The 23754-nt window shown below is 41.5% G+C and overlaps 1 protein-coding gene across 1 annotated transcript in view; it reads right to left on the bottom strand.

Annotated features, from left to right (window-relative positions):
• LOC107570383 (sorting nexin-30-like) overlaps positions 1-23154 on the bottom strand; it is a 25197-nt gene extending 2043 nt beyond the window's left edge. Inside the window, exons 1-6 of the mRNA XM_016256612.1 lie at positions 22935-23154; positions 12219-12407; positions 9853-9963; positions 9503-9661; positions 4315-4504; positions 1426-1625 (exon numbers count right to left, since the gene is read on the bottom strand). Of these exons, the coding sequence (XP_016112098.1) occupies positions 1426-1625; positions 4315-4504; positions 9503-9661; positions 9853-9963; positions 12219-12407; positions 22935-23102 (1017 nt within the window). The 5' untranslated portion in view covers positions 23103-23154. The remainder of the gene's footprint in view (positions 1-1425; positions 1626-4314; positions 4505-9502; positions 9662-9852; positions 9964-12218; positions 12408-22934) is intronic.
• Between the last annotated feature and the right edge of the window lie 600 nt (positions 23155-23754).

The following is a 23754-nucleotide window of genomic DNA, read 5'->3' as shown; positions in this document are numbered from 1 at the left end:
TATATATATATATATATATATATATATATATACAGTATATATATATATAACTGTATATACTGTATGTATGTTTATATATATAAATATATATATATATAGATAGATTTATTTATTATTTTTACATATCCATACATGAAGATATTACGATATTATAAACATTAACACCATGATTTTCTGTAAAGCTGTTTTGAAAATGTGTGTTGTGAAAAGTGCACTACAAATATATTTTACTTAACTTGACTTTAAAAGAAGAATCCAATTATCTAGTTGTTGAAATATGTTTGGGACATTTTAATTATGTTTTAATTTAAGCCGTTACGCAACTGAAGTCATTGCAATCATTTTAGAGAAGTTTTCAAGAAGGAAATATAAAGCTTGCCTCACTACATTTGCTGATGGTGTAGATAGATGCGTCAAGCTAAGACAGAGAGGAAGTGATTTTATCTGTTGAGTTTGCATAAGAACATTTCCTCATAGCGATGCAGCTGTATACTGTCTGCAACAATTATTTGTATCAGCATTTTAACCTTGTTTTCCAGTATAAATATCTACGCGCATTTAAAACAAGATGCATACACTACTGTTCAAAAGCTTGGGGTCAGCAGATTTTTCTTCTGCTCATCAAGGCTGCATTTATTGGATCAAAACTACAGCAAAAACAGTAATACTGTAAAATATTTTTGCAACAATTTTCCATGATAATTTATTCCTGTGATCAAAGCTGAATTGTCAGCATCATTACTCCAGTCTTCAGTGTCACATGATCCTTCAGAAATCATTCTGATATGCTGATCTGCATATAAACATTTCGGATTATTATCAATGTTGAAAACAGCATTTTTTGCATTGAAAAATAGTATCTTGAAATACGCTTAGTTTCCTTACGCAAACAGTGTTTTCTTGCTTTAAGATAATCCTTAAAAAATAAGACTGATTTTATTGCTAGATTCATGTTTAAAACAAGAAAAATCTATTTGCCAGTGGGTTAATAAAAAAAAATTATGCAATTCAAAATGGAAATGGAAAAAGAATTAAGAAACTGTGTTGAAAGACCCCATGCTGCATCATGCAGTGCAATTACAGTGTTTCAGCTTAAAAATGCCGTTTCTAATATAAAATAAACATCAAAATGACATTATTATGAGACCATATTGTAACTACTGAACACTCCAAATTTCACACACAATAAATTAACATTGGCTTAGTTTTGGGAGAATATGCTGTCAGAAAAAACTGCCAACCATTACATTCCCTCTGCAAACAGTCAGAAAGAAAGTCAAGCGTTCTGCATACGGTCTGTTTCCCAATGGCATGAATTCTTTTCCAGCAGACGGATGAGGGAAACTCTGCTGGTCGCTCCATATTAATGCCGAATCGAATTAAAGCGGAAGAAATGACTAAAAAGCTCAGCTGAGAGCCGCTCACCTTCATGGACTCGATGTACAGGACGTATTCTCTGAGCACAGGGAGAAAGTTTTCGCTCATGTCCTCCGTGAGCTCCTCCAGAGCGCTGGAGCAGTTCGACATGCACCCCGACACCCCCTCCAGAGGATCATGGAGGTCCTCCTCAAAAGACGACCAGGAGGAGTAGACCGGCCCGTACTCTCTCAACTCCATCAGGAACTCTGACACACAGAAACAATGAAAAAGTGGACTGTTTCCTACTTTTTTGTAGTATTTATTTTTACCGCCAAATGTCACTAATAGGCTCCGTTTTAAAACCTATTGAGCTGTCTTTCAGTCTACTTCCTGAAAGAACTTCCTGAAAGTAACAAAACCCACCCAATTGCTACTCAAAACTAGCCCAATCTCGAGGGTGTCCCCCAGTAAAAATTGCATTCCGGGGGGTAAAATACGTGTTTCTTGGTGGGGTTCCCCTGGTAATATTCACATTTCAGGTGCTAAATATCATGTTTTTGGGGTCGCTTCAACCTGCGGCAACAGTGTTAAAGGGATAGTTCACCCAAAAATGCAAATGTGATGTTTATCTGCTTATCCCCAGGGCATCCAAGATGTAGGTGACTTTGTTTCTTCAGTAGAACACATATGATGATTTTTAACTCAAACCGTTGCAGTCTATCAGTCGTATAATGCATGGCAATGGTAACAAAATCTATGAGTAAAAAAAACATGCACAGACAAATCCAAATTAAACCCTGCGGCTCGTGACGACACATTGATGTCCTAAGACATGAAACGATCGGTTTGTGCGAGAAACCAAACAGTAGTTGTATCATATTTTACCTCTAATACACCACTATGTCCAACTGTCTTTGAGCGCGTGCACGGCATCCGGTGCGTGAGGTGTGTACGCGCTCTGGCGTAGTTTACGTAAGCGCCGGAAGTGATCTCTTGCGCGTATACGTCACTCATTGTTTACACAGTGCACAGTCATTGTAGGTACGACGGCTAATCAAAATGGTACTTACTTGCGCTTATCCGGATTGTTCAAACCGACTTAAAACTAAAAGATTGGGCGAACTCATTCGGGAGTGGTGACTTTCCACGTATTCCCAACTTCTGAGCCTGCTCACCTGAAGTTATGGTTGATTGCTCTTCGGCTGGATATCAACACACCCATTAACGTAAACTACGCCAGAGCGCGTACACACCTCACGCACCGGATGCCGTGCGCGCGCCCAAAGACAGTTGGACATAGTGGTGTATTAGAGGTAAAAAATTACATAAATACTGTTCGGTTTCTCGCACAAACCAATCGTTTCGTGTCTTAGGACATCAATGTGTCGTCACGAGCTGCAGGGTTTAATTTGGATTTGTCTGTGCATGTTTTTTTTTACTCTTTTAGATTTTGTTACCATTGCCCTGCATTATAAGACTGATAGACTGCAACGGCTGGAGTTAAAATCTCCGTTTGTGTTGTACTGAAGAAACAAAGTCACCTAACATCTTGGATGCCCTGGGGGTAAGCAGATAAACATCACATTTTCATTTTTGGGTGAACTATCCCTTTAAAGTAGCCCAATTCCGTGGGACAAAACCACAGACTTGGCAACACTGTTCCTACATGAACCTTGTGAGTCTGATCTGAAACACCCTGCATAAGCTGCTATAGACATAACTGTTCTCTATTCTAATGTATTTTAAATGTAATTTATTCCTGTGATCAAAGCTGAATTTTCAGCATCATTACTCCAGTCTTCAGTGTCACACGATCCTTCAGAAATCATTCTAACATGCTGATTTGCTGCGCAAGAAACATTTCTGATTATTATCGATGTCGAAAACAGCTGCACTGCTTAATTTTTTCTGATTATTGTATTTTTGCGATTTTGTCAGGATTCATGATGAACAGAAAGTTCCGAAAAGCATTTATTTAAATAGAAATATTTTATTTGAAATAGAAATGTCTTTACTGTCACTTAATCAATTTAACGCACCCTTGCTGAATTAAAGTATTAACTTCCTTTTAACAAAAAAAATATTAAGTTGTAGAAGTTCAGTCCATCGAGATCAGACCACGTGTAAAAGCACTGGAGAGCTGATTTATAGTAGAAATTGAAGCGTAATTCTAACTGAATGTGACTCTGACACTGTTTTTTTTTCATGTTTTAGGGGCCGTTCACACAGAACACGTATTTGCATCTAAAAACGCGAAAACAGTTAGGAATGAAGTTCAGCACAGATTGCCTCCTCCACCATGATGCTGTCAAATAAAAAAGTTGCCATGCCAACTTGCTACTCTAAACAAAAGCTCACAACGCTTGCCCCACCTCCGGGGTCTCCTGATTGGTCCACTGTTTTGGAACTGACATTGATGAGCAATGCTGCATGTTAAAATGTTAATTATTTTAACTTGACACGGCGTCTTAAAAACATGGCACTCGACGGTCATGCATGCACGTGTTTACAGAAAAAAACTATGGAAAACTAGTACATTGGAATGGAAAAACGCATTCTGAGTGAACGGCCCTGAAAGCTGCTTGCTTTAAAGCGATCTACTGTATAAAGTGCTTTATAAATAAATGTGACGTGACTTCGCTTGAGTGCTGAACTGCAGAGCTGCTGTAAACATATCCACATTGTTATGGTCAGATGCTTTCTTAACTGCTGTTTTCTCACCACTGGCATTTTTGTTGCGTGTTTATTTTGTTATTGAGTGGAGAGCGGGCAGCACATATTCATCTCAACATCACTCTCAGCAGCTCAGGCGGCAGCATTGGGACGTTAACTAAACAGAAAACTGCCACAAAGATATTTCAAACTTCTTTTTACCCTTTCATGAAGAACGAGAAAGAGCTTCGCTGTTAGTGTATCCAGGCCTTTAGGATGGTAGACTGGTGGGATGCTCTTTACCTGACTGCTCTTTGATGATTCTCTGTGCTATCCTGTCAATGGTGCCCATTTTCTGTGTGAACAAGTCCAGATAGTCGCCCATGGCAGCAAACTCCGCCGGCCGTGCCCTCAGTTTATAACCACCCGTCACATACTTCACAGATTCCCCCATTTTAGTCAGCAGAGCCAGGCCTTGACGCTTATTCAAGTCCTGAAAGTCAAGCATACAGTACATCAATTCTGTCTCACGGCCAATAAATCCCTGCCAAACCCAATGAAATCCCACTGGGTTTCTGGAACAAGCTTTCCATGCTGGAACATATAGCCTGCTAGCAACATACTGCAAACGCTCAACGTTGTCAAGCTACTCTCAAAAAGACATCTGGATCTGGTCATAAACAGCTAATAAGGGTTTCCAGCATTGGTAAATGGCAATCCAACACATCACCGGCACAAACTGTGAGAAACTATACAAACATACAAACATGAAGCATGACACATTTATGATTCCTGTACACTTAAGAGTTGTGTTTCCAAATTTAGTTTCCAAACTATTTTAATTTACAAAGTCAATACTTAACTAAGTATTTAGTAATCTTACATTTACATTTATTCATTTAGCAGACGCTTTTATCCAAAGCGACTTACATTTGAGGAATACAATTCATCATAAAGAGGCAAATAAACGCAGGAAGTGCTTGCAATACAGTTTCAGGCATTGTTCAGATTAGTACAAGCTAAACAGGGAGAGATTAAGGAAAAAGAAAGAAAGCAAAGGTTGTTGTTTTTTTTTTTTTAGATGAAGTCAAATGGTGACGAAAAAGATTAGTTTTTAGCTGTCGCTTGAAAAATGTCAGGGATTCAGCATTCTGGATAGGAGTGGGAAGATCATTCCACCAGCCAGGAACGGTGAACAAAAAAGTTCTGGAAAGTGATTTTGTGTCTCTCTGTGATGATACCACGAGGCGTCGCTCACTAACGGATCTCAGACTTCTGGGAGGGGATGTACATTCGTAGTAGTGAGTGGAGGTAGGCGGGTGCGGAGCCTGTAGCTGTTCTATATGCAAGCATTAATGTCTTGAACTTGATGCGAGCTGCAACCGGGAGCCAGTGCAGGGAGATAAAGAGAGGTGTGACGTGAGCTCTTTTGGGCTCGTTAAAGACCAGTCGTGCCGCTGCATTCTGAATCATTTGTAGAGGTTTGACTGTGCTTGGTGGAAGTCCAGCCAGAAAAGCATTGCAATAGTCCAGTCTAGAAATGACAAGGGCCTGGACAAGAAGTTGTGCAGCATGCGCCGTTAGGAAGGGCCTAATCTTTTTGATGTTGTGCAATGCAAACCTGCCAGATCGAGCAGTTTTTGCAATGTGGTCTTTGAAAGTCAGCTGGTCATCAAAGATTACACCAAGATTTCTGACCGAACTTGATGGGGTAATTGTTGATGAACCTAACTGGATGGTGAAATCATGCTGTAGAGTTGTAGTGGCAGCGAAGACAAGAAGCTCAGTCTTTGCCAGGTTGAGCTGTAGGTGATGTTCTTTCATCCATGCCGAGATGTCCGCCAGGCAGCCTGAGATCCGTGTAGCTTCCGGTGGATCATCTGGTTGAAATGAGAGAGAGAGCTATGTGTCATCAGCATAACAATGGTAGGAGAAACCATGTGCCTTTATGATGAGACCCAGTGATGTAGTGTATATGGAGAAGAGAAGGGGTCCAAGAACTGATCCCTGAGGAACTCAAGTGAGCAGTTGATGTGATGCCCAGTGATGAGAGGGCGGACAGGAGGATCTGATGATTCACAGTGTCAAAAGCGACAGATAGATCCAGCAGAATGAGAATTGATGATTTGGAATCAGTTGAATGTCCACTTTTGAAACCTGATTGGTTAGCGTCCAGTTGGTTATTCTTTGAAAGAAATGTCGATACCTGGTTGAAAACAACTCGTTCAAGTGTTTTCGCTATGAATGGAAGGAGAGAGACAGGTCTGTAGCTATCTGTAAGTGAAGTGTTTAATGCAGGTTTTTTGAGGAGTGGGGTTACCCGAGCCTGCTTGAATGCAGTGGGGAAAGTGCCTGTGAGGAGAGATGTGTTGATTATGTGTGTGAGTGGTGGTATGAGTGTAGAGGAGATTGCTTGGAGAAGGTGTGAGGGGATTGGGTCTAGAGAGCATGTTGTAGGATGGCTGGAGAGGAGACGTTTCAATACTTCTGCCTCAGTGAGGGAACAGAAGGAGGAGAGGGGAGTTTTGTGCAGTAGATGTGGTTGGTTTGAGTTCCTGTGTGTGTGGACCTGAGAACCGGCTGCTGATTGTTCTAGTTTTGTTTGTGAAGACTGTGGCAAAGTCATCGGAGGAGAGAATTTAATGTTTTGAAGAGATTACGTGTGTCAGAAGCACTGTTGACCTTGTTGGTCAATATGAAGACTTGGCAGTATGGACTTCAGCAGAGAAAGATGAATGCAAAGACTGATACACTCTCTCTCTGTATCAGATGGTCTGATGGATCGTTTGACTTGCGCTATTTTCTCTCTGCTGCCCTGAGTTTGGTCCGATGCTCACGAAGAACATCGGATAACCAGGGGTTAGAAGGGGCAGCCCGTGCTGGCCTGAAGGAGAGAGGACATATATTGTCTAGACAAGAAGTTAAAATAGAGCATAAAGTGTCAGTTGCTGCGTTCACATCCAGAGAAGAGAAATGGGTAGGGTGAGGGAAGAGAGGAAGACACTACAGAGGAAAGATGTGAGGGTGAAAGGGAACAGAGGTTTCGTCTAAAGGTAACAGGCAGAGGGGTTGGTGGCTCACATGTAGGTTAAATGTTATGAAGTAGTGGCCAGAGGTATGTAGGGGTTTTACCAAAATGTTGTCTACAACACAACTGCGCATGTAAAATACGTCCAGTTGGTTGCAAGATTTGTAAGTGCTTGTGGTGATAAAGCGTTTTAAATCAAATGAAGCTAGGAGTGAATGGAAATCTGCAGCATAAGACTTGTCCAAATGAATACTGACGTCACCAAAGGCTATAAGTGGACTGCCATCCTCAGGGAATGAGGACAGCAGCCCATCCAGCTCCTCTAGGAAGGTGCCCAGGTGCCCAGGAGGGCGATAAATGACTACAACATGGAGTTTTACCAGAGCTGTTACAGTAATAGCATGGGATTCAAATGAGTTATTATTGCATAGGGGAGTGTGGGTTGAGTATTTCCAATTGTTTGAAATGAAGGGGGACCAGTACCTCCACCTCTCCCAACCTGATGAGGGGTGTGAGAGAAAGAGAAATTGTTAGATAGAGCAGCTGGGGTTTCTGAGTCTTCTGAACAAATCCAGGTCTCAGTCAAGCACAAGATGCTAAGTGCAGTTTGGGAAGCAATAGCAGGAATAAGATCTGCTTTGTTGACAGCAGACTGACAATTCCAGAGACCCACAGAGAAAGACAGATGTATAGAAGACGACGTGAAGATAGGACGCAGGTGAGCAAGATTGCATTTAAGATCTTCAAAACTAACCCTTCAGGAATATTAAAGTCGCAATGATTCGAAGATCTCTTCTTCTGTATTGTTTTGTACATCCGAGTGAAAAAGATTTTCAAAAAAAGAAAAATTATCAGGAAAAAAAAAACGTAGGGCGGGACTTGGTTCTGTGCATAAGTTGTTGATTGGATGTTGAGATGCGGACGTGGCACTCAAAAGCAAAGGCAGATTAACATGACCTTGCAGAGGCGGAGTTTAAGCAGACTAAATTACTGGATATGACCTGCATATGTCTCACTATATTGTTTCACCACAAGACCTAGTTATAGCATTTAATTCATCACTATAAAACATAAAAATAACTGCGTCATTTGTCATTTCATATATAAGTTGTAATATTATGTTTATGTTGTATTAATATTAATCTCAGGATGCATTTCCTTGAGTTAAATAAGCTGCCAGCAAAACGCTTCAGTTTACCGTGTTCATTCAGCTCTTCAGCTTCAGCTTGAGCTGCAGCTCAATGGCTGCTATTTAAAACAGTGGTATTAATTTGTTACTTTTTCAAAATCATTGATGCATTATTAATAACAACAACCACTTGTATTTTTCTCTTATTATTTTCATCAACAATATGGTTTAGTACTTAAAATCATTTAATTATTGTCCGTGCAGAGGCTATTCCGTTTTATTGATCTATGGCGCATTCATTTTGATTCTTTACACGTGTAATGATGTCCAGTGACTTGTTTGCATTATTTATGCATTATTTTATTTATTTGTAAGACTTTTTTATGACTAAATTTGGTAATGGGAGAGTAAAAATATTTTTAAAACGTACACCGTTCAAACTAGGCTGCTTATGTTGAAGTGTTTGGGATGTGGCTTTTAATGATGAGACCTTTTTTGTAATCAGGCTCTCAAAAAGTATATAACAATTTGGATATAGATTTATCGGCCAACATATCGGTTATCGGCTTTCAAAAATAAAGAATAATCGGGTATCGGCCAAAATTTTCATATCGGTGCATCCCTAAAAAAAAACACGGATGATTCGTTCACAACAAGCTGGGTAGATTACTTACAAATTGTAGTCTGTTACTGATTACAGATTACACATTTTAAGTAATGCATTCTGACCCCTTTCTGGATTACTTTTAGATTACTTTTTTTCTAACTTGTTTTAAACTTACCATTAAACATACTGCACTGATATAAAAAAACTAAGAAAAAGAAAATATATTCTATTTTTATATCAACATCATAAAATACATTAAACATTACATCTTGCAATTATTTGCTTCATACATGGTCTAATTGCTCGAGAGGTGCTTTTTTACCCAAATTCAGACGCAGGGATTGCAAATTTATTTACAATACAAATTTACACAATTACAATACAAATGTACACAACCATTCTATATTGTGAATATAGCTCAAGCTAAATAGTATGACACAATAGGATTTTTAGAAAGGAAAATTTTAAACAAAAACAAACCAATTCTACATGATTTACCGCCAATGTGTGAATAGTACGTAATCATGTAATCCATGAAATGCAACTGTAATCTGATTATGAGCATTATAAAATGTAATATGCTCTCATTACGAGTACTTTATTTTTGGAATCTGATTATGTAATCCAGATTACATGTAATCAGTTACAACCCAGCTCGGTCTATAATATGCATTTAGAAAACAGATAGTGTGAATGTTTAATTTCATGCAGACTTTAAAGCACTGACCTTTGCGGAGAGAAATGCATTGAAGTGTTCGTTAAAAGAAAGCACAGGATGGTCTGCTACACGTTTGAGGAACTTGTCTAGTGCCTTTCTCCTGGTCTCCACAAACTCCTCTGAGAAGCGGTCCACCACTCCCTTCATAACAAACTTCTCAGGCAAAGGCTAAAGGATTGCAGAAAGGAGACAACAACAAACGTAGCAGATTTTGCTTAATCTTGGTGTATCAGTGATTGGAGCAAAAACAATCCCCACAATATTAAATGCCTCATTACATAACTAATTGTACTAATGTGCAAATGCATTAAAACTAGTGGTTTTGAGAGCAGTGCAGTGAAGGCTCTTCCTCTACCTACTGGAATAAGATGGGTGGGTTGGCTTTCCTCTAATTTGTTCCTCAGCCAGTCAAAGTCCTGGTAGCGTCGCCTTACCGAGTACTCAGGCAGGTCAAACTCTGTTCTGGTGGTCTGTAGGTCACACAGAAACAAAAACAGGTCAATAACTTAAAGGGGTCATATGATGCTTTTTTAAAGATCATTATTTGGTGTATTTGGTGTAACAGAATACGTTGACATGTGCAGTCTGCTCTGATTGGCCAGCTGACCCAGTGCATTGTGATTGGCCAAACACCACAAGCACGCGTCGGAAATGTAACGCCCCTTACCATAATCACAGCTTCATCTTTCAAAGTAAATATCAAGACAGTTAATAATGTTGTTAGTTTTACCATCAGTTCAAGCCCGAAAGGGGAACAGAGTCGCGTGACAGACACAGTGATGATGCAGTACACAAGCCGTGGTTAAGACAGCTGACGTGCTATGATTTCTGACAGACCGTTCACTCTCCTGTGATGTGACCCTGTTCCCCTCTCTCTCACACACACACACACACACACACACACACTCACACATGCTTTCTGACAGACCGTTCACTCTCCTGTGATGTGACCCTGTTCCCCTCTCTCTCTCACACACACACACACACACTCACACCGTCCATAAAATGCGTTGCACAAATTCGAACATCTGGGTTGTGCTGTTCTGTTGTAAATAAATCTTAACCAATGATTCCTAATTGCATCTACTTCCAGAAGGCCAAATAAAGTGCTTTTGCTTTCGCACTGAAACACACAGCGTCTCCCTGACATGCTGCTTCAACACTAACTGCGTTACTGAAACCACGCCGCCTTTCTTTGCGTGCACAGTTGGGCGGCATTATGCTAATATTTCCACATAGTGATGTAGACATGTGGGGGCGTGTTAGAACGAGCCGTTTTAGGTAGGTGTGGCTGACTCTTAATTTTACCGAGTACTCAGGCAGGTCAAACTCTGTTCTGGTGGTCTGTAGGTCACACAGAAACAAAAACAGGTCAATAACATTTTTTTTACATTTTTTTTTATGCAGCAAGGATGCATTAAATTGGTGAAAGGTGACAATAACAACATCTATAATGTTACTGCTGATCTTTTGAACTTTCTATTCATCAAAGAAATCTTAAAATGTGTCAACGTTTTCATAAAAATATGAAGAGGCACAACTATTTTTAACATTGATAACCAGAAATGTTTCTTGAGCAGCAAATCAGCATATTAGAATGATTTCTGAAGATCATGTGACACTGAAGACTGGAGTAATGATGCTGGAAATACAGCTTTGATCACAGAAATAAATTACAGTTTACAATATATTCACATAGAAAACAGTTATATTAAATTAAAATAATATTTCACAATATTACTGTTTTTACTGTATTTTTAAACAAATGAATACAGCCTTAGTGAGCAGAAAAGACTTCTTTCAAAAACATTAAAAAAAAAACTTCTGATTGACAGTAAAATAGTAAAGTGTTTTACTACAATAAAGGATGACAGGATCACACACACACACGCAGTTAAGCAACGACTCAATGGTGGTGGGACATATTTTGTGTCTTAAAAAGAGTTCCCACACTGTCTGACCAATTTAATTAATTACAACAAAAACTAAACTTAAAAACATTCAACAAAAATTTGAAATGTTGTCTTGGCACCTAACTGAAATAAATAATTTTTGAAATAAAAGTTGAACTAAATTCTCTAAATCTGAAATAAAACTAAATAAACTATAATTAAAATATAACAATTCGAAATATTAATTAATGCTATAATGTTATATAAATAATACTACAACTACACTGGTTGCTGTATTCTTTTAGCCATGATATATCACTGTATTATTTTGACTATGATCTCAACCCTGTTTCTCTCACAATCCCCAAAAAACCCAGCGATGAGTTTCCCAAGGGCTGATGGGAAATAACTCTCAGATGCATTGCGTCCATGCTGTGATTGGCTGTTTTTAATTAGCACCCCTATGTGACTCTGAGCCCAGAAACTGCCACAGTGAGCACGTTACTGATCACAATGGGAGCAAACAACCGCCACAAGAGCTAAACTACAGCACTTAGAAGAAAAGAGAAAAGCTGACCTCTTGACAATTAACTCATTTAATACCAATCACTAATTAGTCATTTTAGCAGCCACAGTGATTTACAAGTACAGTTAAAGTGGAACAAGCTGATAGTTTAGGGATCAACAATTCGGATTAACCAACAAAATCTGTCTAAAGAGGCTCATTATCCTTCAGATATCTGAAATAAAGTTTTAAATAACACCTTTATATAACCGCACAAATAATAACAGCATCTCGTTGTCAGTAAAGCCTGTGAGCTTTGCCCTCTGACCTTTGTGCAGACTCTGTAGGTGATGTATGTCTCCATAGTAGACACGTGTTTCTTGGGGTCTTCTACAGTCACAAACAGATCGCGCGTTTCTCCGTCCAGATCGTCATCGAGCTGTAGTCGGTTCAGCAGAGATGAAGAGGAGGCGGGGCTTGATGTGTCTACTGGAGTCCCATTGGGCAGGATCAGGCCCTGGGGGCGGGATTAACAAAGCTTGAATTAATGGAGCTAAACACAGATATTTGGAAAACAGAATAATGTAAATGTGAATGTGCACACACAAAACTAGGGCCCTATGATTTCCGTGATGTGAAAAATGCAGACAGAATCGCAGAATCCAGTCATAAAAATTTAAATTGCAGAATAACGCGGAATGTCACGGAATTTGTCCAATTTTGGATGGATAAATCAAAAGTAGGTCAGTGCACTTAAATCAAAACGTGATGAAAAATACCATTTCAATATAAATCCTGCATGTTCTTCGTGTCGGTGTGTGAATGAATGGCATGAATGTGATCTCTAGAACTGCTCTGAGAGTCACTTCATCAGCATTTTACGGTTTCTTTTGAGTTAAACTATCTCATATCATATACAAACAGAAACCTAAAGGTCTTCACAGCAACCCGTCAAAATAAAAGTTCAGTTTAACTTGAAGAAACCGTGACAGAAATAAAACTTAATGCAATGATAGTACTACTACTACTACTACTATTTATAAAATTATTATTAAAGCATTATTTGTACAGGAATATTTACCAGAAGGATTATTTACCAAAATTTATTTAGCAGAAAAATGTAAATACACAACACAGTATTTCTGGGGGAAAAAATATATCATTTTTTTAATAAAATCTAATTAATTTGAGATGCTTTTGATTATTAATATTTAATGAAATTATTCAAATGGAATCCAGAAAATTCATAGAATACTGAATTTGGTAAAAAAAGAAGAAAACATTTGAGAAAAATAAACATATTTCATATAGGGCCTATTTAAAAATGTAAGTTTCATTATTTCAATTAATTAGACATGCTTTTTGATGAATACAATTTAATTTAACCATTAAAACAGTGTCTAGAAAAATTAAAACGAGAAAAAATATATAAAACTGTTTTTATAGGGCCCTACAAAACCCTCCAAAATAAAATATAAAGCCAAACTTGATAAACAGGATAAATTCAACATTTTTGGTTTAAACTCAATAAATGGTTTTAAGCAGCACAACTGTTTTCAACACCGATAATAATCAGAAATGATTCTTGAGCATATTAGACTGACTTCTGAAGATCATGTGACACTGAAGACTGGAGTAATGATGCTGAAAATACAGCTTTGATCTCAGGAATAAATTACATTTGAACATATATTAAACTAGAAAACAGTTGTTTTAAATTGTGATTATATTTAGTTATTGTAGTTAATATTTAGATATTTTATTGCAATATATATACAGATATATATTTTTTTAACATTACGATCTTTTACATATGTATGTGTGTGCGCGTGTAAGACTTTTTACGCTTAAATCAACTCTAAACTAATTTGAGTTTGTAGGAAACCTGCAGCAAAATGTTGGAATTATTATAACTAACATCCTATCTTCAGATACAGCATTTAGGAAACTGTGACAGCTTTTTCCTGATCACATGCCCACTTTTGAGTACTAAAACAAGTGCGCTGACCTTCTTTTTGCTGAACAGCAGAAACGGCCCAAACCTGCCTCTTTACTCCGAGTATTGACATGAATGGACACACAAGATAAACAAACAGGCAACAACCCATCATCTTTATCACTACAGGGTTTGTTTCTGCTATCAGTATCCTTCAGACACTTCCAAAAACAGTCCTATATCTTTATCATGAACAAACATGGTTTTATTACCAAGCAGTGATTCTCAAAACTCAAAAAGAGGTTCATCAGTTAGAGATGAACAGTTAACTGTGGAGATATTTGACATAAAACCAGAAGAAAACTAGAAAATTCACTCATTCAAGACTAAAAGTATGATGCTTCTGCTTTGTTCTAATAAAGTATATATATATACTTTTTTGCAAGTGATGTGTGTGTGTGTGTGTGTGTGTGTGCGATATGGACAAAAAAAACCTATTGTGATTTCTTTGATCGATTTTGCGATTTCGCTTTTAACACACACAGACATGCTTTACAGTCATAAACGCATTCAGTGTGAATTTGAAACTTATTTCCAAAAGAAAACCAATTAGAGCTTTATCAAGAAGCTGTAACATGTCTCTAGAACAGATATAAGGCAAAATAATCACTAAGATTATTAGGTGTAACAAAATGACTCTAGAATAGACATATGGCAGAAGAAAAAAAAATCATGCCTCAGATGTTGAACTAGATTTGTTGCGCCAGTTCACACGTACTCCGTCTGCAGTGCGTATACAGTATGTGTATGCGGTGCAGAAGCAGCACGGACTCATTTTGCTTTCACACAGGACGCGTTTGCAGTCCGCTCCTGATCCGCGGAGGTTTACCACAAACACAACATTTATCCATTATTTGGATTTCAAATCCAAACGTTGCTTCTGAAAATGCTTTTTCAGCATTGTGATTCTCTTTTAATCACAGTACAGTAATACAATCTTTCATAGACATATTCACGTTTAAACTCAATAAATATAACTTTGTTTAACTACCACCACGAGCGCCATCTATTATTGCATCGTTCATCTAAAAGTGCACTTTTTCTTGTTTTAAATCTAGCTAAAAAGCCATGTGTTGACTGTGAAACAGTAGACTTTAATTATATGCATTTATGGTGTAATTACTAAATTTAAAATGCTCACACATCATATGTTATAGGCGCATCCAACGACCAAGCCGCTAAAGTCACTATGTCAGTTCCTGAGCGTGTGAAAAACTATTCCAGGAATCTTGCGCTGGTTACTCGGTGTGATAGAGCGTGGGTACACCCTTGAATTCAGACGCAGACCACCCCGTTTCAACGGCGTGGTGAAGTCTCTAACATTGCCGCGAAATGCCCTGGTTCTGAGACAAGAGTTATGCAACCTGCTCGAAAAAGGAGCGGTAGAACGAATCCGAGAACGAGTCCCTCCGAGCGAGCTGGAGCAGCCCGTTTTACAACCGTCATTTTATGGTGCCCAAGTGAGATGCAGGAGCGCTCTGCAAGCGTGCGTTCAGGATGATAAAACAGATCCTGGCACGAATTCGCCCCGGGTACTGGTTGCGTCCGTGAATTTAAAGGATGCGTACTTTCACATTCAGATAGCAGCGCATCACAGACGCTTTCTGAGATTTGCTTTTCGAGGCACAGCGTACCAGTACTCTGTTCTCCCGTTTGGGCTGGCTTTGGCCCCACGCACTTTCTCGAAGTGCATGGACGCAGCTCTCGACCCCCTCCGAGCGAGTGGGATGCGCTTTCTCAATTATTTGGATGACTGGCTGATCTTAGCTCAGTCACGGGACACACTATAGACAGCCATATAGACAAACTGTTTCGTCACTTGGGAGTTATGTGTGAATGTGCGTAAGAGCATTCTCGCCCCAAGTCAGTCTATAACGTATCTGAGAGAGAGCTTCGACTCGGTGGAGATGCGCGCTTGCCTCTCTCAGGAGCGCGCGGCGGCCATTGTCTTCCCTGTACCATTTCAGACTGGGCAGTTCTGTTCACTTGAAGTAATGTCAGAGGCTGCTGGGACTCATGGCAGCGGAATCAGTATGTCATCTGGGTTTACTACACATGCGCCCGCTGCAGTTATGGCTGAAATCGAGTCCCTTGGACGGCGTGAACTTCGGACCGTTTGCGCATCGCGGTCTCCCGCAGCTGCATTGAAGCCCTGAGGCCGTGGAACAAAGATCTCCTCAGCCAGAGGGGTTCCCCTGGGCTTGATGACATCACGTGTCGTGGTCACGACGGACGCATCGACTCACGGATGAAGAGCAGTGTGCGAGGGCATGCCGGCTTCAGGGCTGTAGACAGAACCTCAGAGCCGGTGGCACATAAACCTCTTGGAGCTGGAAGCAGTGTTCTTAGCTCTAAAGGATTTACAGCCTCAGCTGGAACAGCGACATGTACTGATTCACACCGACAACATCTGTGGTGTCGTACATTAATCACCAAGGGGGCGTGCGATCCAAGGCTCGGTACAAGCAGGCAGCGAATCTCCTGCTATGAACGGACCGTCACTTTCTCTCCATCAGAGCAGCGCACATCCCCAGTCTCCTGAACCGCGGGGCAGAAATGCTTTTGAGGAAGGGGATTCCTCAAGGAGAGTGGAGGCTGCATCCCGAGTCGGTCCGGATGATTTGGACCCGCTACGGGAGAGTGGAGGTGGATCTGTTCGCCATGAGCGAGAATGCGCACTGCCCGCTGTTCTTCTCCCTGTCTCACTCCCAGCTGGAAGGGGACGCTCTGACACGGGCCCGGCAAAACATACCAATTTGAAAAACTAGCGGAATGCATAGTCGATATTAAAAACTGGATGACGAGTAATTTCTTACTGCTAAATTCTGAAAAAACAGAGGTGTTAATTATAGGACCTAAAAACTCTGCATGTAATAACCTAGAACACTGTCCAAGACTTGATGGCTGCTCTGTCAATTTCTCGTCATTAGTTAGGAACCTAGGTGTGCTCTTTAACCTGGCTTACACATAACACACTAATATGCTTCTAATATTCAAATCCGTTAAAGGATTTTTAAGATGCATTAATTAGGTCAATCGGAACTATTATTGACACACTATTTTCCTAATTAATGCTGTACAGTTGCTTTGACACAATCTGTATTGTTAAAAGCGCTATATAAATAAAGGTGACTTGACATCGAGGCTGGCTGTATGCGTTCCTCCGATTAAGATAATGCAGCTGGTGATATGCAAGATCAGGAGCGAGTTTTACAACCGCCATTTTATGGTGCCCAAGAGAGATGCAGGACTACGCCCGATTCTAGATCTCAGGCCCATCAACAGAGCGCTCTGCAAGCGTGCGTTCAGGATGATAAAACAGATCCTGGTGCGAATTCGCCCCGGGTACTGGTTGCATCCATGAATTTAAAGGACGCGTACATTCACATTCAGACAGCAGCGCATCACAGACGCTTTCTGAGATTTGCTTTCGAGGCACAGCGTACCAGTACTCTGTGCTCCCGTTTGGGCTGGCTTTGGCCCCGCGCACTTTCTCGAAGTGCATGGACGCAGCTCTCGCCCCCCTCAGAGCGAGCGGGATGCGCGTTCTCAAATATTTGGATGACTGGCTGATCTTAGCAGCCATATAGACAAACTGTTTCGTCACTTGGAGTTCTTGGGGCTATGTGTGAATGTGCGTAAGAGCATTCTCGCCCCGAGTCAGTCTATAACGTATCTGAGAGTGTGCTTCGACTCGGTGGAGATGCGTGCTTGCCTCTCTCGGGAGCGCTCGGCGGCCATTTTGTCTTTCCTGCACCATTTCAGACTGGGCAGCTCTGTTCACTTGAAGTAATGTCAGAGGCTGCTGGGACTTATGGCAGCGGCATCAGTATGTCATCTGGGTTTACTACACATGTGCCCGCTGCAGTTATGGCTGAAATCTCGAGTCCCTTGAACGGTGTGGACTTCAGACCGTTTGCGCATTACGGTCTCCCGCGGCTGCATCGAAGACCTGAGGCCATGGCGCAAAGATCTCTTCAGCTGGGGGGTTCCCCTGGACTTGATGACGTCACGTGTCGTGGTCACGACGGACGCATTGACTCGCAGATGGGGGGCAGTGTGCAAGGGCATGCCGGCTTCAGGGCTGTGGTCAGAACCTCAGAGCCGGTGGCACATAAACCGTTTGGAGCTGGAAGCAGTGTTCGAAGCTCTAAAGGATTTTCGGCCACAGCTGGAACAGCGACATGTACTGATTCGCACCGACAACGTCTGTGGTGTCATACATAAATCACCAAGGGGGTGTACGATCCAAGGCTAGGCTTGGTACAAGCAGGCAGCGAATCTCCTGCTATGGACGGACCGTCACTTTCTCTCCATCAGAGCAGCGCACATCCCTGGTCTCCTGAACTGTGGGGCAGAAATGCTTTTGAGGAAGGGGATTCCTCAAGGAGAGTGGAGGCTGCATCCTGAGTCAGTTCGGATGATTTGGACCCGCTACGGTAGAGCAGAGGTGGATCTGTTCGCCATGAGCGAGAATGCGCACTGCCCGCTGTTCTTCTCCTTGTCTCATTCTCGGCTGGAAGGGGACGCTCTGACATCGTACTGGCCAGCAGCCAGGCCGTATGCATTTCTCCGATCAAGATAATGCAGCTGGTGATATGCAAGATCAGGGAGGAGGAGGCTTCGGTGACACTCGTCGCCCCGAACTGGCCGAACTGGCCGAACCATCCTTGGTTTCCCGGACTGGACAAAGCTGCTGGCGGCGCCGCCCTGGCCGATCCCCATCAGGAAACATCTGCTGTCTCAAACGAGGCACCCCAACCCAGAGTTATTGAGTCATCATGTGTGGCTGCTTCTGGGATATCAAGAGGAGCTGACCGCCCTGCATTCTCGTGTGCTTGATACGCTCTCAGAGGCGCAGGCGCCCCCCACGAGACATTTCTATGCTCTAAAATGGGGAGTGTTTGTGGTGCCGTGATGTTCATATCGACCCGGCTGCTTGCTCCGTGTCGGATGTTCTGCGTTTTCTACAGTACAGGCTTGATAATGGATGTCTACCATTAACACTGGCCGCTATTGCCTCGTTTCGTTCCCCGCTGGGCGGGCAATCGATTGGTAGGCACGCGCTGGTGGTGAGTGTTCTCAAGGGGGCAAGGAGGTTGCATTCCCCTTCAGTTTCGCCCTGGTACCTAGAGGTGGTGTTAAGAGCTCTTTCACAACCACCATTCGAGCCTTTAGCATCCATTGCTATGAAGGAGCTATCTCTCAAACTGCACTTCTTCTTGCCCTCGCTTCGGCTAAGCACATAGGGGATTTACATGCATTTTCTGTGGACAGCGATTGTATTCACTTTGGACACGGTGACTGCAGCGTCACTCCCCGGCCGAGACCGAGCTACGTGCCTAAATCACTATCTACCCCCTTCAGAGCGCAGACTGTTTCGCTGTCTGCCCTGTCTTCTGAGTCACCGACCTCGCGTGATGTGGACGCTCAGACTTCGGTGTGCCCCGTCAGGGCTTTGAGGATTTTCATTGACCGTTCGGCCAGCTTTTGGCAATCTGACCAGCTTTTCGTGTGCTGCGGTGGTTGTGCGAAGGGCCTTGACGTGTCAAAAAGGAGTCTTTCCCACTGGATTGTAACACGGCTGTTATACGAATGTCCTTTGCACATTAGGGCCCACTCAACAAGAGCTATCGCCTCCTCCTGGTCGTGGTCGAGAGGTATGTCTTCAGGATATATGCTTTGCAGCCGGCTGACCTTCTCAGAATACCGTCGCCAGGTTTTACAAGCTGGACGCTCAGTGCTGCCGATGGGTGACTGATTCACATTTATGCTACCTCTATTCATGCGTGTTTGCTGCCTCGCACAGTAATTACTCTGTGCAGCCCTATATGCTATTGTTGCTGTTGTCTGCCCTGTACTCAGTGCGGCTCCTGCTATTCAATTTCTAATTTGATTGGTATACCATCATCATCTTATGTGTTATACTGCTGCTTAACACCGTTATCTCTGTGCAGCCCCCCCTCACAATACTGTGGTTGTTGTTGCTTCTGCCCTGTTTCTCAGCGCAGCATACGTTATCACTGACCAGATATGCAAATTTAGTATACCTGGCTTTAGACGCTGCTTTTCCCGGTTCAGATATCAGGGCTGTTATTGGTCCATTTATGGTCGGATATCTTTATTGGCTACTGAAGTGCCGTCAAATGTTTGAATATCAATTCAAATTGTGGGCGTACTAAGTAACGAACTATGATTTAAATGTAACGAAGTAGATTATTTTGCTTAATTTGTACTTAAGTACAAGTAAAAGTACAGCTTTAAAATATACTCAAAAAAGTACAAGTACCCGAAAAAACTACTTAATTACAGTAACGTAAGTAGTTGTAATTCGTTACCTCCACCACTGGTTATCACTGACCAGATATGCAAATTTCATATGCCTGGGCTTTAGACGCTCATTGGCTTGTCTCCACCTATCAGCTGCGAGCCCGCCTAGCAAGCATCGCTATTGGTTGTGGGAATTGTGGGTTCTATCTTCGCTGAGTATCTGACTTGTACAGGCTGCTCCTAGCCTCTCTCACGGCGGGATTTAATATCGTTCCCATTATGGAGAAAAGTTTTCTTGGTGTGTTCTTTCTAATTTGATTGGTATACCATCATCATCTTATGTGTTATACTGCTGCTTAACACCGTTATCTCTGTGCAGCCCCCCCTCACAATACTGTGGTTGTTGTTGCTTCTGCCCTGTTTCTCAGCGCAGCATACGTTATCACTGACCAGATATGCAAATTTAGTATACCTGGCTTTAGACGCTCATTGGCTTGTCTCCACCTATCAGCTGCGAGCCCGCCTAGCAAGCATCGCTATTGGTTGTGGGAATTGTGGGTTCTATCTTCGCTGAGTATCTGACTTGTACAGGCTGCTCCTAGCCTCTCTCACGGCGGGATTGAATATCGTTCCCATAATGGAGAAATGTCTCCGTGATGTCTCGTGAAAACTCGAGAGGGAACGTCTCCGGTTACTATCGTAACCTCGGTTCCCTGAGAGCGGGAACGAGACATCACGGTGGTCGCCGTGTTCGCTGCTCGATCAGCTAAGCAGCGTTCAGTATCAGATTCTGACGTAATTGTCGCGTGCACCGCATTTTATACTGCCTCTCGAGCGCGTCAGTATTTGCATGTGATTTGCATACAGTCATTTGGACTGGCGTGAGCCAATAGGACTTCAGGAAAGGTTGGAAGGGAAGGAGTTCCCATAATGGAGAAATGTCTCTGTGATGTCTCGTTCCCGCTCTCAGGTTAGGCAAGATTAGGCAATTATCACAAAACCGTGCATGATAGTGAGTTATTTCTTTTTTACCAGGAAAATAAGCATTACTCATAATGTTACCTGGCACTGTGTATCCCATGATTTCATTTGCTCTATAAAAAAAACAGTTTTCTAAACTGTTTAATGTGTCACACAAAACAACCCCAAAGGGAGTTTCTGCTTATTAGCAGAAATCAGCAAAGAAAGCCCAAGGTTCTGGGTTTGTTCAAATACTGCACTGATGCATCTTAATGAATTGCAAACGTCCAATAATAATAATACAAAAATTAAAAAAAACCTTTCTGGTTAAAAATTAGCCATCGGAATAAACAAGTACAGAAAAAGCCTTACTATCTCTAATAATGAAGTACAAATAGAATTAAAATGACCTATAATATTATTATTAAAAAAGCCATTTTAATATTATGAAGTAAACAAGCATTCACAGCATTTACAAGCAATTATCATATCCAACAAATAGGGAAGCCACAGTGCAACTGCAACAACAATACATTTATGAGCAGCGCACAAAAACAACTCTTCTGCGTCATGAGTAAAACACAACAAACTCTTCATTTAGCAGCATCTCAGTCAGCTGTGCCAAGCTCAACACAGCTCTATTGTCCAGACATATCTGACTCATAGTTTACACCTCACACACTGCACAACACACATCTGCGGTTACTATTTCAATACTCTTACTAGAATTTACTAATAGCAACTTCGCACAATGTGTTAAGCAGCACTCATATACATTTTTTTTTATTCTGTGTGGTTAATTTACTTTTCCTTTAGGTCTTAAAGGAATAGTTCACCTAGAGATGAAAATCAGGCCATCCAAGATATAGATTAATTTGTTTCTTCATCAGAACAGATTTGGAGAACTTGCAAGATGTTCACTGATGGACTGGAGAGGTGTGGATTACTTGTGGATTATTGTGATGTTTTTATCAGCTGTTTGGACTCTCATTCTGACGGCACCCATTCACTTCCATTGGCGAGACGGTGATGCAGTGCTCCAAATCTGATGAAGAAACAAACTCATCTACATCTCGGATGAGCTGGGGACAATTTCAGCGATTTTTATTTTGGGGTGAACTATTCCTTTTATTTATTTTTTTCATTTTCTAGGCATACATACATATTTTGCTGCATATATTTTTGTGCATTTGATAAATAAACCTCGATATGTGCAACACTGATCAGTGTTCACAACAATTCGAAACTGGGAGATCACATACAATCATTTCATTTCACTTTAGCCAAATCAGATTTAACACAAAACGCATTCATCTGAATATCTATACAATGCACTCCAACCCACACAAAAAAACAAATACTATGATGGGCCCCTGATGTGTACCATCATACTAAATAACTACTATAATCATATATCATTGTATTTAGTTGACACACAGTGCATGGCCAATAAATGATGGTATTAATACGGTAAATAAATACTAAAAACGCATGGTACAATCATGGTGCATGTTCAAACAACCTACCATAGTACATATCCAAAAACATGGTAATACCACGATGCACGTTCATAAACAAGGTAGTAACACTGCATACTTCCATACCACGATATTTACTAAAACATATTACTATGATGCAAATAGACGAAATGTTTGTGGCTGGACAAACACACTACTTGTTTTTTACCCAGTACAATATTTCAGACATAGCGACACGCTGTCAGCACTGCTTCACTCGTGCTGATGGGTCCTGAGTGCTGCCTAGCTAGAGAGCGATGTTGCCCCGAACAGCCCCGAACAGCCCCAGCCCGGACCTCACCGTGTCTGCAGCGCTGCCGGGGTTCAGCGCGCTCTCCTCGGCGGACAGAGGGTGGCAGATGTCCTGGATGGACTTCTGTCCGGAGGAGGCCAGAGATCGGGGGGCGCCAGCACTCATCGCGCTGGTCGGCTCTGATCGCGCAGGTGTTTGATCCGAGACAGCAAACATCTGTCAGCTGACCGCCACCGCGCAGAAGCGAAACTACGCTTGTCAGCTGACTCGCAGCACTTCCGGAAAAACACCGCAACGCCTCTTTTCAAATTAAAAGTCGCTCCTCGCTTAGAAGGATACACTGAGTTATCAAATATTAATTCCTGATACCGATTTTCCCCCGTTTCTCTGGTCTGTATCCAAGGCCATATTCAGTTGTTGTGCACATAGTTCCCAGAAATGAAGAGAGAAACTATGAATCTACGAACGAAGCGCCTGCTGCTCAAAACTATGCAATTGCAAAGTAATCAAACAGCGTTAAATATGAAGGTTGTGTAAAATGTTGTCATATGGAATGCTTGTTTGCGTGTTATTAGGCAAAAAATGCATACCAAAATGTATCTTTAATACCTACTCATATTTATTTACCTACATTATAAAATCAGTCAAAACCATACGGTTTACCAGATCAACACCATCTAGCGGTGTTATATATACTCTGTGTGTGTGTGTGTGTGTGTGTGTGTGTGTGTACGCGAGAAGCTACGTGTGAAGCTACGTGAGAAGCTACGTGAGAAGCTACGTGTGAAGCTACGTGAGAAGCTACGTGAGAAGCTACGTGTGAAGCTACGTGAGAAGCTACGTGAGAAGCTACGTGTGAAGCTACGTG

The sequence above is a fragment of the Sinocyclocheilus grahami genome, unplaced genomic scaffold (genome assembly GCF_001515645.1).
Source record: "Sinocyclocheilus grahami isolate Dianchi unplaced genomic scaffold, SAMN03320097.WGS_v1.1 scaffold1451.1, whole genome shotgun sequence".
Lineage (NCBI taxonomy): Eukaryota > Metazoa > Chordata > Actinopteri > Cypriniformes > Cyprinidae > Sinocyclocheilus > Sinocyclocheilus grahami.
Note: the sequence above shows the minus strand (reverse complement) of the source record. Positions and strands in the feature narration are given on the sequence as shown.